Here is a 22,127-nt window from a genome sequence, read left to right as displayed (position 1 = left end):
AGATTAAGGAACAGCAAGAACTGGATAATATTCAGTATCAACAAAGCAACTAGATGTACATAACCAAACAGCAGCAAGATTTACCATGAAACGATGCATGAGATGTGCAGGAGTGGAGCCAGACTGGAACGGTTTCTGCTTCGGGGTTGGCACTGGCCCATCATAGAAAGGCTGTTGTGTAGATGACGGTGGTAAAGCTGAAAAGCCACCAGTCTGATCATCATCATCATCTTCCTTTTCAAGAAGATTGGAATTAGCTTTTATCATCCCAATATCTAGAAGTTCAACAATAACAACAAAAAAATTTACATCTGGCATATATTATTATTATGACAGAAAACAGGTAAAAAACATTAAACAGTCAAGATTTCTTTGGAAAAATAAGGCAGAATATATCCAAGTAGAAGATGTTAAGAGATTGTCCCAATAACAGCACTAAAGAGCTCTGGAAAATTAGTTCATTCTGTACCTAGTGAGTTATCATCATCGTCAATTACTGTGCGTCTGAAATGGCCTGAAGTTGGCTTAAGGTCATCATCATCATCTTCATTAGCTCTACTTTTTGGGGAAGATTGTGGTTCAACCATATCTCCACTTAAATAGTCATCGTCTCCATCAAAGAGATCATTGTAGTCCTTTGTCGCTCTACTGGTAACCTAAACACAGATTAACAATCCTCATAAAACTTCTTTTGGACATGGAATTCAAGAAACGAATTAACACACAAGAGGGAACTTTCAACACACAGAATGGAATGTTCAATGTAATTTCATAACCTAAATAACAATGTTAATTTAAGAAATAATGGATACTGATCACCTTGTCATTTGGTTTCTTTTCATCACCAATATTTTCCAACAACCCTAGATTTCCTTCAGTATCTGTGTAAGCGATTTGCTTATATTTGGGGTGCCACGCCAATCCACAAATTGTGTAACTTTTCTCATGCTTCATCCTAAAAAGAATATAAAAATAACGGATTTTTAGTAAGCTTCTCAGGGCAGAAACGTCCCCAAGAGTTACCGTAAGAAGTGGTAATATTTACTAGTATTCTAAAGTGATGTTACACATAATAAAGTAATTAGTAGGTCACCTTTAGAATAAACAGCTACTATAAAAAAATACAGCAAGGCTTCTTTTCTATGGAAGAAAATCATACAAGCTTTAAAAAAAAATAAAAAATCAAACAATCATATTCTTAAAACAACAGCTTCCTGATATTTGTAGAAAAAAATAATTTCCCTGAACCAGACAGTTATAAAAAGAATAAAGTTATAAAAAGAATAGTTATAGAGAATGTTCAGTACCAAATTGATGAGTTAATCCTGTCTTTTATCACAAAAAATCCTTCCATTAATTATTTACACACTCTGACCTTAATTCTTAATATAGGTGTTACAGTAACAATCATGTTTCTTACCCAAAATATTCAAATATATATCATACATATAATATCAAATATATCTTCTTCTCTACCTCACTTAATCATATCTTTTTTTCTTCTTCTTTTTTCTTTTTTTCTTTTTTTTTTTTTTTGAAAGAGATGCTTTAACTAAGATAAAGTGCAATTTGTCAGTTTGTCCAGTTTTGCCTACAGGTGAGGTTGCCTGACTGGTATATCTGTGCTTCCCTCTCCCTTTAAGTAAATATATCTTACTGCCAATGATCTTGGGGTTTGGGATATGATGAAAATTTGTTTCCATCCAAACTATCCTTTGCTCAACTATTAGATTAAAAAGTAACAAAAGACCTTTGCACACAGAAAACTAGACTATGGAATTTGAACAAAATCCTCATTCATGTCCCTTACCTATTTTATTTCTAAGAATGTAATGTTTCCAGATTCTTCTGGCTATGCAGAAAGAAAAACTGTATCACATGAATCAGAACATGCTTCTGGGCATACTGGAAATGATGGGAAAAGGCAAAACAATGCCGCATTTCTACCTACCACCAAGAGTTATACTTGTGTGGAAGCTGCTTCCTTGTAGAACATGGAAATGACGTGGCAACCCTTGAATTATGCTGAACTGCAGTATTAGTGTACCTCACTTGAGTTGCACAGAGAAGAGCCCTCCTCTTAAGATATATTAAGAAGATTAAATTAGGAACTAGATGATCTTTAAGGTCCTTTCCAACCCAAACCGTCCTATGATTCTTGCTTCCCTTCTAGACTCAAGTCTAGACCAAGCGGTGGCCCTGCCTTCCAGCATCACCTAGATCTGACACAGTTTTTTAAACCTCCATGCTTCAGCTCCCTCTCTGTGAATGTGCTCCCAGCCCCACCACCAGCTGGGAGACCACGTATGAGGCCAGGTAAATGGTATTCTTCAAACAGAGCTTTCGTATGTAACCTGGGTGCTTGTTTTCAGTGGGACAGTAGAAGAAAAACTAAGAGGTTTGCTCTGTGCCCTGGTTTCGGCTGGGACAGAGTAAATTTTCTTCCCAGTAGTGGGTACAGTGCTGTGTTTTGGATTTAGGAGGAGAATAATTTAGGAAAAGATAACACACCAATGTTTTAGTTGTTGCTGAGCAGTGTTTACGCTAAGTCAAGGACTTATCAGCTTTGCACACCACCCCACCAGCAAGGAGGCTGCAGGGCACAAGAAGCTGAGAAGGGGACACATCCAGGAGAGCTGACTCAAACTGGCCAAAGGGATATTCCAGACTATATAACATCATGCTCTGTGTATATAAACTCGGGAGAAAGCTGGCCGGGGGCTGCTGCTCAGGAACTGACTGTGCATCAGTTGGTGGTTGGTGAGCAACTGCACGGCGTATCACTTGTTTTGTAAATTCTAATTCTTTTACCATTATTATTTGTGTTTAGCTGCCTGCTGGGTTAAACCACAATACCCTGTAAATCTTACTAAGGCTTTTCAAGAAGCAGAGTTCTGCATTTGCACAAAAATATATTAGAGAAAAGATAACAAAGTTCTATTTCAAGAAAAAACCATGTACTTAGGGATTTATGGAACAAGACTGAATACCTCTCTATGCTCTTCTGGCTTTCCATATCCCACACCACTATACACCCATCCACACTTCCAGCTGCCAGATACTGCCCACAAGGAGACCAGGCCACAACATTCAAGGTCTAAGGAGAAAAAAACAAAATAGAAAAAAAAGCATTCATATTCTGGAGCTTAAACAAGACATGTTCTGAAATAAAAAAATAGTAATAATGACCTTTTGCAAACCATATCCAGCCTCCTGTACTAGAGCTGGCTTTAGGAAGAACCATTCTTTGAAGACAGCACACTTGGTTTTTTTTAATGAGAATATCCATCTTCTGTCATTAAACACTGCCATGAGGTCAAAAAAACCTGATTCCAGACATGTAGATGGTAGCATGGTATATTTTCCAAGCTGAGCACTAAACATTGCTGTATTTAACTTGATACAGGTCCATCAATTAAAATCCAAGACTGTGTGTTCTGTATCTTGGTAACCCTAGGAAAATAGTCCTCTTTAATGCAAAAGTTTCCAAGTATATAATGAGGTCAAAAGGAAGAAGATGGCACCGTTTGGGCTACTATGTAGCTAAATTTTAGCTTAATAAAATACAAAGTGAAGAACTGATATCTCTGTTCTGTACAGAAAAAATACTCTGGAAATTTCCCTAAAAAGCTACGTATTTAGAGCAATTTGTGAAAACAGATGTTCTTCATCTGCAGCTCGTGACTCACCAGTAGCCCTTACAGATCTAGTGGGTTATTATAAATGAACGAGGGGAACCAGAGAGACATGCTTGACACTCATTTAGGATCTCTTCCCTTGTTTTCCACACAAAGTAACAGGGTCACAAGAGATACAAAATGTAAGCAATCATTACCAAGGAGCGGGGGGAAGACATACTGTCTAGAAGATACTATCTAGCAGAATAACATTTACGTTATGGAATATTTAGCAAGCACCTGATCTATGTACCTACCTGTGTGATGAATGTATCCGATAGATCAAATTGACTATCCCAGGTTTCTCTTCTGTATAGTTTAACAACTTTATCTACAGGAATTGCCAGCAACTGCTCAAAAGAAACAAGAATCAGGCAATTTAGAACAAGTTACCTTTCAAACAGAACACTGAAATAGCATAGTTCCTTCACTCAGAAGTATTACAGTTGTGACTGCCTCAGTATTTAATGGTTCTCTGGCATCTCAGTAATGCCAACTAAGAAAGTAAAGAAAGCTGAAGAAACTTGAATTACAAGGTTCTTTAATGCTTTCCACATGCAGCACAGCAAAGCATGCCTGGTTTTATTTTAATCTTTAGTTCTTTCTGGCAGAAAACTGAAGATAATGACAGCTGCACTATAAGGTTAGAAGTTCTTATTTATGAAGCAGTTAACACACATATAAATAGTTTTCATTGCTCTGAGCACAAGGCTTATGTTCTCCTTTTTCTTTCCTCCCCAAATCTCTTTTGATCAGGTTACAATTTCTCAATAAATCCTATTGAATACCTGATTACTGAGCTCATTTCATCCTTCACAAAACTACATAAATGTTACTGCATGTTTCTTTTTTTAGGATTGGGGTTTTTTTAAAGACTTCTAGCAATTTGCTTTGTAAGAGAAGCAAGACAACTACTTACATTTCAAATATGTGTATTTGTGTGAAGAATTAACCTAAAAGTTGAAAGGATTTGTTCTTATGCAATATGGATATTGCAACTATTTGTACTGCAGAAGACAGTCTCTCTTCCACAGAAAAGTTACGAATAACACTATCACAGAAGCCAGGAAGTTTGAAAAGTGGACACAATAGACAGACACAAAGGCTAAGTTGGGGAAACAAGATTATTCAGGTAAGAACTGTGAGGAAACACTGGCAAATACTCTTCAGATTGAGTATGTCACTGGAATGTCAATAAAAAATGAATAGGTTCTGCCACACTATTATCACAGGCAAGAACAGAAGCCATGCAACAATTTTTGCCAATGACCAACTTTGGCTCAATTCTCTGACCTGTCCTTCAAGTATGGCAGGGCATGCCTCATTTCCTACACATTCGCATTTATCTGTCCCTTTCACCTCTCTTCTCTGCATTATCAGATGCTGCAGAGGTGTTCTAGGTTACATGCTACAGAAACATATCTATAGCTATACTAACTCCCCAACCCATCTTGATTAGCAATCCATACATACTACAGTTGCAGCAATACATACGCAATGCACTAGACTTGTAGCATGTATGTGCCATCATTAGGCACAACAGAATTAACTTCATCCTTCAGGTGAAAAGGAAGAGAACAGCTTATTTAGGAAATATTTACAGAGCAAGATTACTAATAGGCCAAAATTTACTTAAAGTAGAGAAAGACTGAACTCCTTCAATGCTCTGTTGTGAGCAATTTGATTACTTCCCTCATGTACATCCTCTTCAGCACAACATGACTGTTTAATACTGGTTTGGGCTGACAGCTGGACTACTGCCAAACACAGTTTGGACTTAAAAGAGTAACCATTTCCAGGTCTTTATTTTTCCTAAAAATGAACTTCACCCCAAATATTTTCCTTAGTCCCAGGAGCTGCAATTTTGGAATGCTCAGATTGAATTCTACTGTTGGACCCCCAAAGAGAAAAGAACGATTAAGATGTGTGGCTAACACAATGACACTTACTTTCCCAGTGCCAGGTTGCCATCCAAGCCTGCATATTGATTTAGCATTTATCACATCATTACACTTCTGCAGCAGTGGCCAGCTTGTCGTGCATGTCTGAAAACAAAAGATTTAAAAAAAAAAAAAAGTTTTCTAACTCTGTGAAAATCTATTGTAGAGTACAAATTCTTAAAAAAAAAAGTACAGGGGAAAAAAAACCTAAAAGGAAGAAAGATACTATTTTTGGAACTGAAATAATCTCTTTCACACAATTACAATGAACAAAGAAAAATGAAAAAATACCTTGCCAACATAGACTTGAAACTATTTTAATGACAATACAACTACTTGTAACAGAAAGAAGATCACAGAACAAATGTTTTTAATCCAGTACAGAAAACATGAGCTCACATATTTTTAGGTTATAGAGAAATCTGGCCAAAATGCTTTGTCAAACCCAAATCAAGTGCAGCAAGGTGACACATATCTGCCTGAATCTTGCCACAGCAGTATAAAGAATGAATATTCTCAAACTACAGCACAGATACATACATCATACTGCCACAATCCTAGGACACTGTTAGTGTAATTGCCCCAAAAAGCACCCGCTGTCAGTCTGGAACACAAGACTTCCTATCAGAAGTATGCTTTTGTTTTTAAAAAAGGCAGCAAGCCACAAGTGCAAGGGTACATTTTCAACTTTACTTACAGGAATAATTCCACATGGATTATTAGTCTAGTCAATGGTATTTAGCAAAACTAATCCCACATACATAAGCAGAATGGCCTTATTAAAGCAGTTACCTGAGAAACCCTCTTTTCGAGTCCCTTAGATTTCCCAAAGCAGAGATTAAATCTGATTCTCTCACTAAATCTGATTTCATACAGGTCCTGAACTATTTTAGCCAAATATTGCCAAGTTGAGCCCAAAGACTGTATTTCTAACAAATTATGTTCTTTGAACTGTGATTTATGTCGTTCTTCTGAGAAATTGCTGTGAAATTTGTAATAAACAAGTAGAATAGTGCTTGCAGCCCAGAAAGCCAACCATGTCCTGGGCTGCATCAAAAGGAGTGTGGTCAGCAGGTCAAGGGAGGTGATTCTCCCCCTCTACTCTGCTCTGGTGAGACCACCTGCAGTACTGCATCCAGCTCTGGGGATCCCTATAAAAGAGGGACATGGACCTGTTGGAGCGAGTTCAGAGGAGACTACAAAAATGCTCAGAGGGCTGGAGCACCTCTGCTATGGAGACAGGCTGAGAGTTGGAGTTGTTCAGCCTCAAGAAGGCTCCAGGGAGACCTTAGAGCAGCTTCTAGTCCCTAAAGGGGCTGACAAGAAAGGTGGAGAGGGGCTTTGGACAAGGGCATGTAGGGATAGGACAAGGGGGAATGGCTTTAAACTGACAGAGGGGAGATTTAGGTTAGATAGGAGGAAGTTCTTCACTGTGAGGGTGGTGAGACACTGGAACAAGTTGACCAGGGAAGCTGTGACTGCCCCCTCCCTGGAAATGTTCAAGGTCAGGTTGGACACAGGGGCTTGGAGCAACCTGGTCTAGTGGAAGGTGTCTCTGCCTGTGGCACGGGGTTGAAACTAGATGAGCTTTAAAGGTCCCTTCCAACCCAAAACATTCCATCATTCCACAAATAGCAAGCCCCTTGTCAATAGCCTTAAACTCATTCAAATTGAGAAGGTTGAAACGCAGTGAGCTTAACCCTAAATCCTGGGAAACTACGGATGTGTGCCACAGGCAGAGAGCAGGGGACACTGAAGCAACACTGTGTCCAAAGTCCCTACCAAAGAAAAACCTTAACATCATGGTCATCATCTCAGTGATCCCAGCATGTGAAATCCTTATCTGTTACTTATCTCAGGTCAGAGTAACTGTGTTCCTAATGAGACTAACCAACCAAATCACATATAAAAAAAGATACTGTGTAGCATCTCAGAGCATTATTCCACCTTCACCAGTCAGTCTACAATCCTGAAAATTACTCACGATTTCATACAAAGCTTGGTAAGAATTAATAAAACCAAAATATACCTAAAGAGCTGCTTATCAGAACAAAAGTCCTTCCTTCACCCTGAAAGCAATGAGCTAAAATTCTTAAATAAGGAAATATCTTTACTCAGAGCATTATTTCTGAATGTGCCAAGGGAAAAATACACAATGTTGGCCAATTAATAAAAATGAATGGAAAAATCATGGATTCCACAGATGGGAAGAACAATCCACACTACCCAGGCCACATTTCATAACCAAGCTTTGGAATTTCTCCCAGAAGGAGATGAAAATATTCTGTAAAGTGTAGTTAGCTTTCTTCCCCCAAAAAACACACCTACTGCAGCAGGTTATTTCAGCCCAGCTCTTCTCACTGTCTGTGAAATCCTGGATTTCTTATGAAAGATTTAACTTTGAAAGGCAGGCCTCTTACCTGATCTGCAATTTTCCATACTCTGACAGAACCATCACAGCTTGCTGATGCCTACGTAAGAGATTTTTGTAGAAAAAATACAGAGAAATAAATGCTACAAATTTGACAAAAAATCCCTATAATCAATGCTACAGACGTATATATGCAGTTTTGAAAAGAAAGCCTGCCCGTTTAAGCCATTTTAAGACAAAAAAGTTTCTAATACTGTCATCTCGATAACTGTACTTGACTCCAAGCTACTGCCATTACAACTTCAACTGAGCTGCTTATTTGCAAAGGAGGCTCAAAATTAATATTTAATTTATTTAGTGAGTCATCTTTTCCCCTCTAAAATCAGATCAGCATTAGATTCCAGAAGAACATAGGCAGTAATTGAGTAGTAAAGCAAAGACTGAGTTCTCCTGGGAGGCAACAAGTTGTGACACACTCCATCATTAGTAAGGTCAGCTGAAATGAAGTAGTCTCATGTGCCCAGTCACTGTTTTATTTGTAAAAAGCATTTATTTATTTTCTTTCCCAGGAAAAAGAGACTCAAAGTAGAAAGTAAACAAGAAAGTGTTTTTACCAGGTAAACATCCCTGGGGTCAAAAGACAGGCTTAAAACAGGAGCATCGTGTCCTCGGAATGTTTTCTGCTTGCTGCTATCAGCCACCTCCACAACTTTGACCATAAAGTCACTGCAGATCACAACAGCACAGACATAGAAGTATTAACATTGTATTAACAATGACAAACCATGTGTTTATGGCAAGAAAAACTTAACAAGATTTTTAAGACCATTTATTGCATCAGATACATTAACAAATTTTATTTTTTTTTTTCAACTTTATTCCCCCCTCCAAAATTACAGACATTACCGCAGTTTAACTAAAAATAACAATGCTAACTTCTACGCCAAAGAGCTCCTGCGACAATCTTTCAGTACCGCTCCCTCTCATGCTTCATTGCAACATCCTCTGAGACAAATCTACTTTTAGGACCTAATTCTATAGGGTTAACCATTACTTTAACTATATTCAGAAATACAAGCTTACTTTTGTCAACTACTTAATGCTAATCAAACAGTCTTACAAGGAAGTCTGTAAGCTATACTGTGATACAACTAATATTATGTTAACACTCTTAAACAATGCAAGACAACTTTAAAGAAAAAAAAACAACAAACAAAGAAACAGACAAAAGGACGTTTTTGTTTATTTAAGAAGCCACAACACTATTTTTCAAATAGTTGAAGTGAACTTTGGCAGCCAGTTGGATGTTAAACTTAAATAAAACTAAGTTTGCAGACTTCACGTAAAAAATTGAGAAATCTGGGATAATTAAAAGCAATTCTTCTTAGCTGTCATGGCTGTCACCTTCTCCTTCACTACGCTACAGAAGACCTCACCAAGAAGTGGCCTCACAGTCTTATGAGCTCTTTTTCCTAACATAAGTGCCCTGGCCAGGCTGCGGAAGTACTGGGGTTTTGTAAAAGTTTTAGGAACAAAGAAGAGTTTGCTGTCTGCCTAATCTCTCTAATCAAAGTCAGAGCTGTTCCCTCAGAAACAAGCACTGGCAAATGGCCTGAACTCAAGATCCCTGTCAGATTTAGAGATTAGAGTGGTCACTGCCCCCAGCTCTTCAGCCTCCCAATTCTGGTGGACCTGGTGTGTCTGCTCCACAGTTGCCAGAGTGCAAAATGCAGCACATTCATCCAAATTTCTTTCTAGTTCAATTCACACCTAGAGGAGCCAGGGAGCAGATGCAATGCTCTGCCATCTCTACTGTGGAGGACAAATTCCAGTAGAGGGGCAAGCAGACAGCCTGAGCTAGCTATAGCTGCCCAAAAGACTTCACACCAAGTACAATTAAGAATCACCTGAGCCTTAAATAAATAGGGGTGGGGGTGGAAAATATTGCTTGCTTGCTATTTTGCCATGTCTGCTAAAGGAATAGCATGTATTATGTTAAAACAAACATGCTGCCCTAAGAAATTAACTAAACTATGCATTTAATTCTCGTCAGGCAAGTCTTGCAACTGTCATCTGTTATCATTTGGCAGAATGGTGATGATATATATGCTAGAGAATGACTCAATGCTCTTGCACAAATTAGAACCCATCTAACTTTCGCATGTATGTATATACATCTGCAGCACCATGATCCTCAACAGTTAGGACATTATCTTTAGCACACAGTAACAAAATCCTTGATGCTGTGATGAGATCCACATGGGCAAATACTTGCACATTATAGGACTGAAAGCTGAAAATGCTCAAGTCTTCTAAAGAAAAGGAATTATTTCACAACACCAAATTTCCATTTAAAATTATTTGGTGGACCAAGTATTTCTCCCAGCATTGTTTCCTAAAGTTCTTTTCATTCTTTTCTCTCCCTCCACCCCCAAAAGACATTTTGCAATAAAAACCCTCAGAGGTATGGGGATGAATGATCTCATTGGTAAAAATCAGCACGCAAGGAAGTTGCCAGATTTTGAATGACGGCAGTGCTTTCCCTTATCATGCACAGATTACCTAGATCCAGCAGCAATTTTGGTACCATCACTATTAAAGATGATGTGGTTTGCATTTGTGGTGAAACGAGTAAGGATGCCATCTGGAGCTCCTTCAGGAAATGTATGAATCTGAACAGTGTTGTTCGATACTGCTGTGATAAGTCGTCCATTCTAAAAACAAAATCCATCACAAAATTTGTTGGTTAAAACACATTCATGCCCATGGAGCAAAAAAAAAAAAAAAAATTGTTCTGATGTTCCAAATATTTGGGCAGATTAACTTTAGTGATTCCAAGAGAAGTCTGACAGTAAGAGTAGCAGAGGAAATATTCTTTAACTTTTACTTCTTCCAAAAAAAAAAATACAAACAAGCACAGTAACTTTAATATTTTATCACCAAACTAATGAGAATAGAAAAATCATGCTCTTACTTTCAGTCTTGTAGAAACACACTGCTAGACTGAATACTGAAACTCCAGTTGCTTCAGTAGACTTTAAATTCATTACATTGACTATATGGCAAGTTACTGCATCAAAACCTTCCCAACACGTATTTTAACTAAAATAATGAATACTCAGAGTCACTAATGAATTTCAAAGAGAACTGTCTGATCTGCTTCTGGTGAATAGAAACGTCACTCCTTTTACATAGACAAGAAAGCTCTTAGAATCTTGCATCCTATTTAGATTAATATGCTGCCGTATCAGGAGAGGGCACCCTTGCACCGAACTTCTCAGTTAAACGCCACCAAGGAAAGATGAAAAGTTCATGAACTATACTTCGTTCTTCTCAGAAAACAGAAGGCAGTTGTTCATTAAAAATGAATCCAGATTAAAAGAAGTGCAAAACTAATAACTACTCTATACTTGGAAAAGGAATATCTCTTCTCCAAGTGACAATACGACTCCTCAGTTGTATGTAGCAGTACAAGCAGCAAGTACTTCAAGTTTTTGAAGTACTAAAGAAAGAAATTTCCCTGAGGGATTTTTTTGTTTGTTTGGGTTCAGGGAGGAGATGGTGTTACTTTTTTTTTTCTTTCCAAGTTGCCTAAAGTTATAGTAAAAATTCTGAAGATAAACAAAGCAGCACCAGTACTAAATAACCTAACTAAGAGATGAGATTTATTACCTAGATTACATCAACATCTCAGATCAGTTCCTCATTTTCATTAATGAAGAATAATTTTTGAAATAAGTTTTCCTGAAGTCTCACAATGCATTCTTCATCTCACTGTTTAAAAATAAAAAATCCCTCAAGAGTAAAAGCACTTCACAGTAAAATTAAGAGCACATGATTTTTCCTGCTGATGTCAAAAATTTAAATTGGGCTTTTTCCCTTGTCTATTCATTAATAGTTATAGCAATTTCCGGCTCTGCCACTGATTTGATAAGAGAACTCACACAAGTCACCTCACTTGGTTTGTGAAAGGATAAGCAACGCAAAGAAAATCAACGTCAAAAGACCCTGAAAAATCAATGATGAAAACAGGTTACACAGGTATTGCAGAATAGATATATGAGGTATGTTTAAAGGGATGTAAGAAAGAGGTTTCACTTAAGGCAGTAGTTATGAATAAGATTTCAAATTATTATTTTTAAAAATATAATACATATATGTTGTCATTTATTTCCTTTCATCCTCCCCTCCAAAATCACTAATAGTTGAAAAACAATTTTAAAAATCTCCTTTATCACTGCAAAGTTAACCACACAATATCTGTATTACCAAAGTATTACCAAAGCATGACCAGACACTGACTTTGTGAAAGTAATTTTTGATTAATACAGATTATAATTCCTTGAACCTTAAAACAAGCCCACATAAAACATCCTCTTGGCTCTTTTTCCTAATACTTGATGATCTCATCTTATGCTGGGAAAGTTTTTGTAACTCACATTGTGAGAAAACACTGAAACTGCCTAAAAAGTTCACTGAATAATTAGCTTAACCCGATGGATTTATTTCTCAGAAAGGCCATCAAAGTCAGAAATAACTATAACTGAATATGAAGGAAGAGGAGGAAAACAAATATTACAGAAGTTTAGTGTAAGGAATAATACTTTTACAATCCTGTATGGGTTAAAATGAATTGTCAGAAGTATTCTTGATTTATATAAAATACTTCATTTAGCTAAAATATTCCAACAGTCTATAGGCACATTTAATCAAATAAATTTCTGTGTATTTCAGAAAATTATATTTTCATACTGCTTTGATATTCTCACTTAGACATAAAGGTACAATATGTTCATATGCTCAGATTTAAATACCTGCTGCTCATTATCATAGAATCAACTAGGTTGGAAAAGACCTTTAAGATCATCAAGTCCAACCTTCACTCCAGGACTGCGAAGTCCACCACTAAACCATGTCACTAAGGGCCTCATTTTTCTGAACACATCCAGGGACGGTGATTCCACCACTGTCTTGGGAAGCCTGTTCCAATACCTGATCACCTCAGTGAAGATATTGTTCCTAATATCCAACCTAAACCTCCCCTGGCATAGCTTGACACCATTACCTGTTGTCCTATCACTCGCTACTTGGCAGAAGAGACTGACCCCCACTCCAGTACAACCTCCTTTCAGGTAGTTGTAGAGAGTGATAAGGTCCTCCCTGAGCCTTTTCCAGACTAAGCAACCCCAGTTTCCTTAGCCATTCCTTGTAAGACTTGTGCTCCAGACCCTTCACCAGCTCCACTGCTCTTCTCTGGACCTGCTCCAGTGCCTCAGTATCTCTCTTGTAGTGAGGGACCCAGAACTGAATACAGTATTCGAGGCACAGCCTCACCAGTGCAGAGTACAGGAGGACGATCACCTTCCTGGCCCTGCTGGCTGCGCTATTTCTGATACAGGCCAGGATGGCATTGGCCTTCTTGGCTACCTGGTCACAAGATGGCTCATGTTCAGTGGCCATCAATCAGCATCTTCAGGACCTTACACTAATCTGAAGATAAAAGTCTACATCTTTAACATACATCAGGCTGAAATGCACTACATACAGTATCATTCTTGCTTTCTTCTGTATATTATCCCAGTATATGTTTAATGTTACTGACACAAGCAGCATCTCTGGGCTTGCAAATCCAACATCTGTACAGTCACACTGTACATCAACACCAGCATGACATAACTTAGAGGAGTTCTGTAAATGACGATACCTTTAGAGCACATGAATAGGCCTTTTCTCCCACATTAATGGACGTCGGATCATCATCATCCAGGTTTTCCCAAATCCTAACATCTCCATCACTGCCACAAGTTACAATGCAGCTGTGGAAAGACACAGGATTTGTTAAAATTCAGGAATGGACAAGACAGCCACTGTGACTTTCAATCACAAAATGAAAATGTTACTAAAATGTTAGAGGGAGGTTTATATCGAAATACAATACACACAATGCAATACAGTGAATACCTACATTTATTATGTCTAAGTAACTTATTAAAGATGGAGGGGGGGAAAAGTCAGGTCTGGGTAGCATAACGCAGTACCATGCGTCTCTGACAACTGCCTAGGCCTGACACTCATCTGAACTGACATCTGAAATGTCAATCCATTTTTTTCCAGAACTTGGAGTGAATTTTTCAAAGGACTTAATTAGTACCAATTTCTCTCAGAACTGGGTATTTAACTGCCTCTTAAGACTTTGAAAACTCACCTTACAGCTGATTACAAAGTTGAGGTCCAAACTAAAAGTGTTAATGCATACTTGACTGAAGTTCAACAAGCTTAACATGTAGGCCTGGGCCTACAGAACCCTTAAAAAAATAGTTAATATGGAATTCAAGTTTGATGGAGTTAACTTTCACAATTTTAATGCAGCAAACAATAACCTAAAGTCACAGGGCAAATATACAGGAGTTTGTGTGGGATTTTTAATCAAAGATCTCATTAACCTATAACCAAGCCTTGCATTCTTTCAAAAGTCCCCAAAAAATCTGATTAAACAGCAAAATGTTGCAAAGCCAGGGTTGAAGCTGTGACGTTGCTCTTCTCAGTTCAGTAATGCCTATACTTTGACAGCAACATAACACTGTGTTGATATTGAATATACTGATGCTGGAGAGTCCAGCAGTAGTGGACCAGTGGTATTTGGCAGAGATGTCTGCATCCATTTACATTGTAATGGCAAGCAAGGCTTTTTGTGGTTTCAAAGGACTGTTATTAGACTCTTAACAGTAGTCTTTGTACCAAGGCTAATGAACTAAAGAAAGGCATAAGATAATACATACTTGATAGAATCATAGAATGACAGAACGGTTTGGGTTGGAAGGGGACACCTTCCACTAGACCAAAGCCCATTCCAGCCTGGCCTTGAACTCTGCCAGGAGTTCAAGGCAGCCACAGATTCTCTGGGCAATCTGTTCCAGTACCTCACCACCCTCACAGTGAAGAACTTGTTCCTAATGTGTCATCTAAATCTACCTCCTTTCAGTTTAAAGCGTTTACCCCTTGTCCTATCAAGGGACTTAAACCATACTCAATACTCAAGACTTACCCTTTGAGTTCATTTTGAGAGGTCTTGTTCCCTGGTTTACCTTTTACTTTTAATCACCAAAAACATAATGGCAAACATTTAGTTTGTATTTATACATTCAAAAGCTAGCATAGGAATAAAACAAAAAGATAGCAAGCCCAATATTGGATTTCTTCAACTATATTTTTAATTTCTCAATGCATATACATGTGAACATATTTACTCCCACACTATGCTGGTTTCTGCTAGATTCTAAGAAATCATTTATAAAAAGCACATACAGAGTTTATATATATATATACACACATACACATATATATATGCTGACATTTAAATTATAAATCCATCACTTCAACACTCAGGGCATCAAAATATGTCACATTGCCAGTTCTCAACACAGGCAAAACTCAAAGGATTTCCCAGACCAAGTCAGGCCATAAAACCACCTCAATATCTCACACAGAAATGCCTGGTGAACTTCTGGGAAAGCAACACACAGGAGCAAGACCATTTCCTCTCCCAGACTACACTTCACCCTGGTTTCTAGGAATTCCTGGTTTGTTTCTGGAGAAAGAAGGCTCCAGGGAGACCTTAGAGCAGCCTTCCTTTAGGTACCTAAAGGGGCCAACAAGAAATCTGGAAAGGGGCTTCTTACAAGAGCATGTAGTGACAGGACAAGGGGGAATGGCTTTAAACTGAAAGAGGAGAGATTTAGATTAGCTATTAGGAAGTTCTTCCCTGTGAGGGTGGTGAGACACTGGCACAGGGTGCCCACAGAAGCTGTGGCTGCCCCATCCCTGGCAGTGTCCAAGGCCAGGTTGGACAGGGCTTGGAGCAACCTGGTCTAGTGGAAGGTGTCCCTGCCCATGGCAGGGGGTTGGAACTAGATGGTTTCTAAGGTCCCTTTCAACCCAAACCATTCGATGACAATTAGGCAGTTACCTCCCAGTGTCATTGAAGCAGACATCCGTGTGGCCCTCGGTGTGGCCGTACCGCATTGGCTTTTGTGCGGATGGCATCTTCACTCTCACCTGTTTATTTATGTGGGATAAAAGAGAAATAAAATTAACTAGAAGGAAAAGCTTCGGTCAGAGCCTCAGACAGTAGGGCAGGGTCAGAGGGACACAGGGCTCAGACAGCAGCTGTCCCCAGCTCGGCCTAAGCGGGTTAGAGCCGGGCACATGTTCAGCACGGCGCCTGCACCTCCCTTACGAGGGAAAAGCCAGGCCGTGGAAACGAATCAGGAAAGAAAATGGGCGAAAACCGTGTTACAGGGGGTCGGGGGGGCGCGGCGTGCCGAGGCCTGGCCCTCAGCTGGGCCGAGCTGAGCTGAGCTGAGCTGAGCTGAGCCAGGCCAAACTGCCCACCAGCCCTGGCGAGGACCCCCTTCCCCATCAGAGACCGCAGGCCCCCCCGCGCCGCCCGCCGGGGCAAGGGGAGACCGGGGCCGCACCACCTTCCCTCCCGCCGCTTACCGCGCCAAACCCGCCACCCGATTGCAGCGATCCCGCGCCCAGCTCCACCGCCCAGCCCGCCCCAGGGGCCGGGCCGGCCTCGGCTCGTCAGCGCCCGGGGCGGGGCTGCGCGCAGGCGGGGCCGGGGCTGGGGCCGGCCCCGGCCGGCCGGGAGAGCAAGGATGGCGGCAGCAGGCGCTGCTCGGGCCGCCTCCCAGCGGCTCCGCTCTGGCGGGTGAGGGCACCCGGCGCTGCCACCGTCTCGACCCCGCACACCGGCGGCCGCGGAAGTGCCGGCGACCTTCCTCCTTCTCCTCTTCCTCGTCCCGAGTCAGGCCGCCCTGCCCGGCTGAGAGAGCGCCTTGGGCGGCAAGCGGCTCCCCCGGGGAGGGCAGCGCAGCGCGATCGGCCGGTCCCTCCGGACGATCGTAAGTCGGGGTCGGGAGGAGCCGGGCGGGCGGCGGCTGAGGCGGTGCCAGCGGCCCGGTCACCGGGTGGGCTCGGTCCCCGGTGGGTGCCCGCTTTCGCTGTGGAACACTGTGTGTGGGTGCACGCCGGTGTATGTATCTTAATGTATGAAGTCCATATGCGTTTACCGTATATACTTACGTACGTTTAATGGCAGACCCTCAAGAGGCACAGGGATCGCAAAAAAAGCCCAAATGAGGGGCAGTGTCCTTCACCCCAGGCTTAGCCAAAATCCCCATCACAACCAAGTGTTGCTGAGAGGCGGGGGGTGCTCTGGCCCGAGTAAAGGCTGCAGGATCAAACCCATTTGGCGATCGTTGTGGTAATTATGGAATTACGCTGTAATTACAGCCATCCCGATGCGTGTGCTAGATGCAGTTGGAAGTGGTTGTAGTCAGGCAGGTAGCGATTGCGCTGCAAAAATCATTAAGCTTTCGTGGCTGAAAAATAGGAAGAAAGCCTCGTGGTTTAATTTGGTTTATTTCTTGAAAGACATTAAAATGTTAGAGCTCAACACAGCTGAAATAAGGATTAAAAAATAAAAAACCCGAGTTACGTGTTTTCCCTTTATGTAGCTTTAATGATCTGGCCCAGTTTATTCTTGTTTCTAAGAAAAATTGCTTCCAGGCAAACCCCTTTTATCTTCAGTTTTGCTCTGCCGCAGTTATCGGTGGTTGGGGTGAGCAGAGTAATTTATTTCTATTGGAAACGTGGTTGGGCTCTCTGTAACAGTCACATCGGCGGTACTTTCATGAATGAGTAAGTGACAGGATTACAAAGCAGGCACGCTTCTTTTTCAAAGAAAAAATATGCCCAGATTTCATTATTAAACCTCGTGGATGCGGTGTAGAGACATGTTTTCCATGGGTGTCTCCTGACATATTTCAGTAAATCGTGATTTCTGGGGAGTATATAGTGTTCTAGCAAAATGATTGGAGCTGAACCGCTTATTAGATGAGTGGGAAGACCGAGCTATTCTTACTGCAGCCCTATTGCAAGCCACTGCCTGGGACAAATACATGTCAACTGTATTTATTTTTCTTTATTATTTTAATTTGCAGAAACTCTCATACGAACTGCACCTAAAATATTTTACAATATAAAAGCCGTTTTAAGTTCGGTTCCATGTAACAACTAAATTCATTGTCTCAAGGTGCTGCTTGCTGGAATAACTCTCTGAATGGCATCGGAAAACGGGGGGGAGGTTTTTCGGGTGGTAGTAGGGATCCCACAGCTACCTGGCCAAGGGACTGCAGGCCCTGTGGCTCGGTCACGTCCGAAGTGGCACGGCACCAAATGCAAAGTTATTCTTTAAATCCGGTCAGGAACTCAACCTGCTGTTGGCTTGATTAATAGGTGTAAGTGGCTGCGAGCGGAGCAGCAGGGCGGGAGCCGGGAATCGCGCTGCTCTCCTATTCGGTTTCCGGGTGGAGCGTGAAGTGTTGGTCATGGACCATAAAGCTTTTACTGATTTAGTGTTCGAGAGGCTGCTGTGGTCTGCCAGGCGCTGCGTGCGTCTCTCCGTCTGCACATGAGCCGAGTTTCATTAAAGCAGTAGATGCGAGCAGCCTCACCTTTGGTACCTGCTTCCAGATCACTTCCACCTCCTGGGTATGAATAAAACAGCCCCATTGTTGGGGTTAGGTGGGCATGGTTGTGTGCCCCCTTCCTCCTGTAGTTCTGCAGGTACACAGATCCAGGACGAATCAAGGGTATTCCAAGGAAGAAGTATTGTAGGTTAATTACCAGTGGTACCTTTAGACAGTCACTTTCTTTCTTGTGTGAGTGTGATTATTGCTTTAATTTGCTGGAAAGGCCTCTAGAGTCAAGCTTAGGTATTTTTGGATGGTATCATAAATCAAAATAAACATTGTCAAAAATGAAGAAAAATTTCAGACAGAGGAATTGAGACTTAATGTTATCCTTAATAGGTTGGGCTTTTTTCCAAAATAAGTCAGTAGCAGCTCAACTTCAGTGGAAGGTCAGGTTTTAAAATGCGGTTTTGTAGCGAAAATCTAATTGGGCAAAATTAATGAAAACAGCATGTGACCGTTAAGATTTTTTTTAAATAACTTCTATGTAAGTTGACATTAAAAAGAAAAAGTAGTCCAGTTTATTGTAGCTTGCTCTTCTCTCTCAGGATTTTTTTAGCTCTAGAAGAATATGAACTTCTATAACAGTTCCAAAATTGATTTATTGTTCTTCATGCGAGTCTCCTTGTTTAATTAGAGGCATAATACAGCAACGCTTTGGCTTTTGTGTCCTTGGACAGAAAACTTTCAAAAGACTTCTTTCGCTAAAAGAGTCGTGCAGCATGGGAGCACCAGAGAGGTGGTGGGACCTCTGTCCTCAGGCTTGCAGGACATGGCCAGACCAGGGCATGGCTCCCCTGAGCCCACGCTGGCAGCAGTCTGGCTCCAAGCATGAGGGTGGGCTGGAGACCCCCCACCATCTGCTGCTTTATTATACTGAAAGGGAAGTAGTTTAATGAAGAGGACTTGGAGGTCCTGGGTAGAGGCAAGGATCCAGCGGCTCAGGACATAAATATCTAGTTAAAGCAATTCAGTATTTATTGAATAAATTAAAAAAGGGTCTGTCTATGCTTATGGCTTTGATTCTCCTATTGGAGTTATTGACTATTTGCTGCTGATTTAATTAGACATATGGTGAGGCTGTAACTGCCTTATCACAGTTGTTGATTGCAGCCTACCTCTGGCTAGGGGGTAAAATAGTTATTGTCTCCAAATAACTGCTAGATACTGCTTTTAGTTTGGGCTTGAAGTCTTAGGAGGCATCAGTGCTTGAAAGAAAAAGCATCTTGTGCAGCCATCTGCACCCCCCTCCGCAGCCTGGCGAGAGACATGCCTCTGAAGGAGGGAGCTGTGCACGTTTTAAAAACAACAACAAAACCCACCCAGCTCTCTGCTTGTCCTTAGGAACTGTAAGCTGTGACAGTGTTGGATAACCTTGAACTACAAGCCAGATCCTGTGGCCCGAAATGAACTCTGCTTATCCCTGCACATTGCTTTATCTTTGCTGTTCACTTAGGCAGAAGAGTTTCAAGCGTAAGGGTTTTGTCAAGTCTGCCTGCTTCTGAGATGCCTAAGGTATCCCCGCGTAGATGAAGGCTCTTGTAGGCAGGAGACTAATTATATCTACCAAAAGGATCTCAGAACGGTATTGGACTCCTCCATTTAACCTTGCCTCTAGGGAAAAGTACATTCTGTCTTCCCTCTTTTATCCTTGCCCTCGCATCCTGCTCGCTCAGTTGCGGTCCAGCCATTAATGGATGTACGGTACGCAGCATTTCCCCTGGACGTTTGCAGTGAAAGGAATAGCTGGTTTAGGTGGATAGCCTTAAGTGGTAATACAGCACTGAATGCCTCGCTGTCTTTTATGCCTTTTTCTTTCCATCACCCAGATTATCTTTGGTTCCCATTTTATTGGGGCTGTGAATCACAGATTTGAAAGGGTATGAAGGCATGACCCCTTCTTGGAATGCCAGCGGTGGGACCTAAATACACTGTGGCTAATGCTTGTTTCAGAAGGCAGCTTGCCTGCAAGCACGAGGACATTTGTAACACATTTGGAAACCGAGGTTTTATCTCTTGAGTCACAAACTGACCACTGACCCATCCTTTACTCTTCCTTCACAAGGTCGAGTTCAAACCTGGTTTTACTAGGATGACATCCCTTTTTGTTCATATATTCCATGCTCTTTTCACAGGTCTAATGTTATGTTGGATTAGCAATTACTGCTCTGACGTGGCAGAATTGGCGCCTTGGTTCCAGCAGCCTTCAAACCCCAGGGAAACAGCTCTCTCTGTTGCTGGCTAATGGGCCATGTCTTACAGCATCACGTGCTCTTTCTCCAGTCTAAGTTTCAGGGTTCAGGTGCCACTAATGGTTTGCAATAGAAGAAAGGTACAAAGTAGAAGGTGGCTTTACAGTTACGTACAACAATCACCCAGAAATGACATGAACACTGAGCTTGCTTCAGCTGCAGACTGAAGTCAGGGCATAACGGGCCTTTTCAGCACTTCTGGTTTTGTACATTTGGCAGTTTTTAATTAAAAGCCCATATTCTGCATATTCGTATTCCTCATGTGGACTGGATGCGTAGAATGAGATAATTGAAGATTTTAAAAGCATTTACAAACTGTCATATCCTAGTTTTTAAGTACTTGACTTTGCAACCTCAATGATATCTCTCTGTCCAATTAAAAATCCCATATATAGGGAGTTAATGTATTTTACCACAGTATGAATCTAGAATAACTTTTTGTCTTCAGTTACTTCCGATAATCACCAGGGTAAATGAGATTTCCTTGTTTTCCTCTTTTGTAATTGTGGAGAAAATTCAGTGCTCCACTCTAGTTGTTTCTAGATTAAAAATATCAATATTACAAAAGCAATCAGTGAATTTTGGTCAAAATAAAGGTGTTTCAGGACTCATAGATAAATGAGACCTATCAGCAGCTTTCTCCTCTGTGCAGTGCATCCTGCAATGTTTTTGCTGAAAAGCAGTTTGCAAAATCCTGAAAGAAGAAAGAGATATCTTTATTTTCATGTTTGATTTGTAATCACTGGAATATGGACCCCATTCTGTAATTCTGCTTGGTACCAATGAGGTATTATTCATCTAGACTGCTTTAATGCCAGGCGTTTTTCAACCTATTTGCAATATTTAACCTATCTTACGCTCATTCTACATCTCTGCATCTCCTCCCTTCCCTTCCCTTTTCCTTTCCCCCGCAGCTCTCAGGTTTGGCGGTTGTGAATAAGGAATAGAACGTCCAAGATTCCTGGGTGAAAGTTACATCTGGGATGCGTTTGGCCCACAGATTGCATGTGAGCCTGTTGGCATGGCAGTCTTATTCTTTTACTGAAAGCAGAAGCTCGAACTCAGGCTGCACAGCCCCGGGGGACGACAGAGAGGTTGTGTCATGCTGGCTAATCCTGATGATGAGAATGGATTGAATGGAGAGAGGAAGTGGATGCCCTTTTCTCTTCCTGCTTAGTATTAACCATGTCAATTAGTTAAAAAAAAAAAAAAACCAAACCAAAACATTGAAAAACCCCAAACACACAACAAAAACCCCACAGCCAAAAAAACCCAGTGGAATAGAGGAGCTGCACGGTGTTTTGGTGAAAAAGCATCATAGTACATGATGGGAAACATTTCTGCATTCT

At 40.9% G+C, this 22,127-nt stretch overlaps 1 protein-coding gene across 1 annotated transcript in view; it reads right to left on the bottom strand.

The window, feature by feature from the left end:
- Positions 1-16,582, bottom strand: part of WDHD1 (WD repeat and HMG-box DNA binding protein 1) — a 31,264-nt gene extending 14,682 nt beyond the window's left edge. The window contains exons 1-12 of the mRNA XM_030484743.1: positions 16,488-16,582; positions 15,955-16,043; positions 13,693-13,804; positions 10,551-10,702; positions 8,603-8,714; positions 8,038-8,088; positions 5,627-5,722; positions 3,935-4,027; positions 2,991-3,097; positions 820-955; positions 470-656; positions 85-275 (exon numbers count right to left, since the gene is read on the bottom strand). Coding sequence (XP_030340603.1) covers positions 85-275; positions 470-656; positions 820-955; positions 2,991-3,097; positions 3,935-4,027; positions 5,627-5,722; positions 8,038-8,088; positions 8,603-8,714; positions 10,551-10,702; positions 13,693-13,804; positions 15,955-16,031 — 1,314 coding nt within the window. The 5' untranslated portion in view covers positions 16,032-16,043; positions 16,488-16,582. The remainder of the gene's footprint in view (positions 1-84; positions 276-469; positions 657-819; positions 956-2,990; positions 3,098-3,934; positions 4,028-5,626; positions 5,723-8,037; positions 8,089-8,602; positions 8,715-10,550; positions 10,703-13,692; positions 13,805-15,954; positions 16,044-16,487) is intronic.
- Positions 16,583-22,127: the final 5,545 nt, after the last annotated feature.

This window comes from Strigops habroptila, chromosome 4, assembly GCF_004027225.2.
Source record: "Strigops habroptila isolate Jane chromosome 4, bStrHab1.2.pri, whole genome shotgun sequence".
NCBI classification, from domain to species: Eukaryota; Metazoa; Chordata; class Aves; order Psittaciformes; family Psittacidae; genus Strigops; species Strigops habroptila.
Note: the sequence above shows the minus strand (reverse complement) of the source record. Positions and strands in the feature narration are given on the sequence as shown.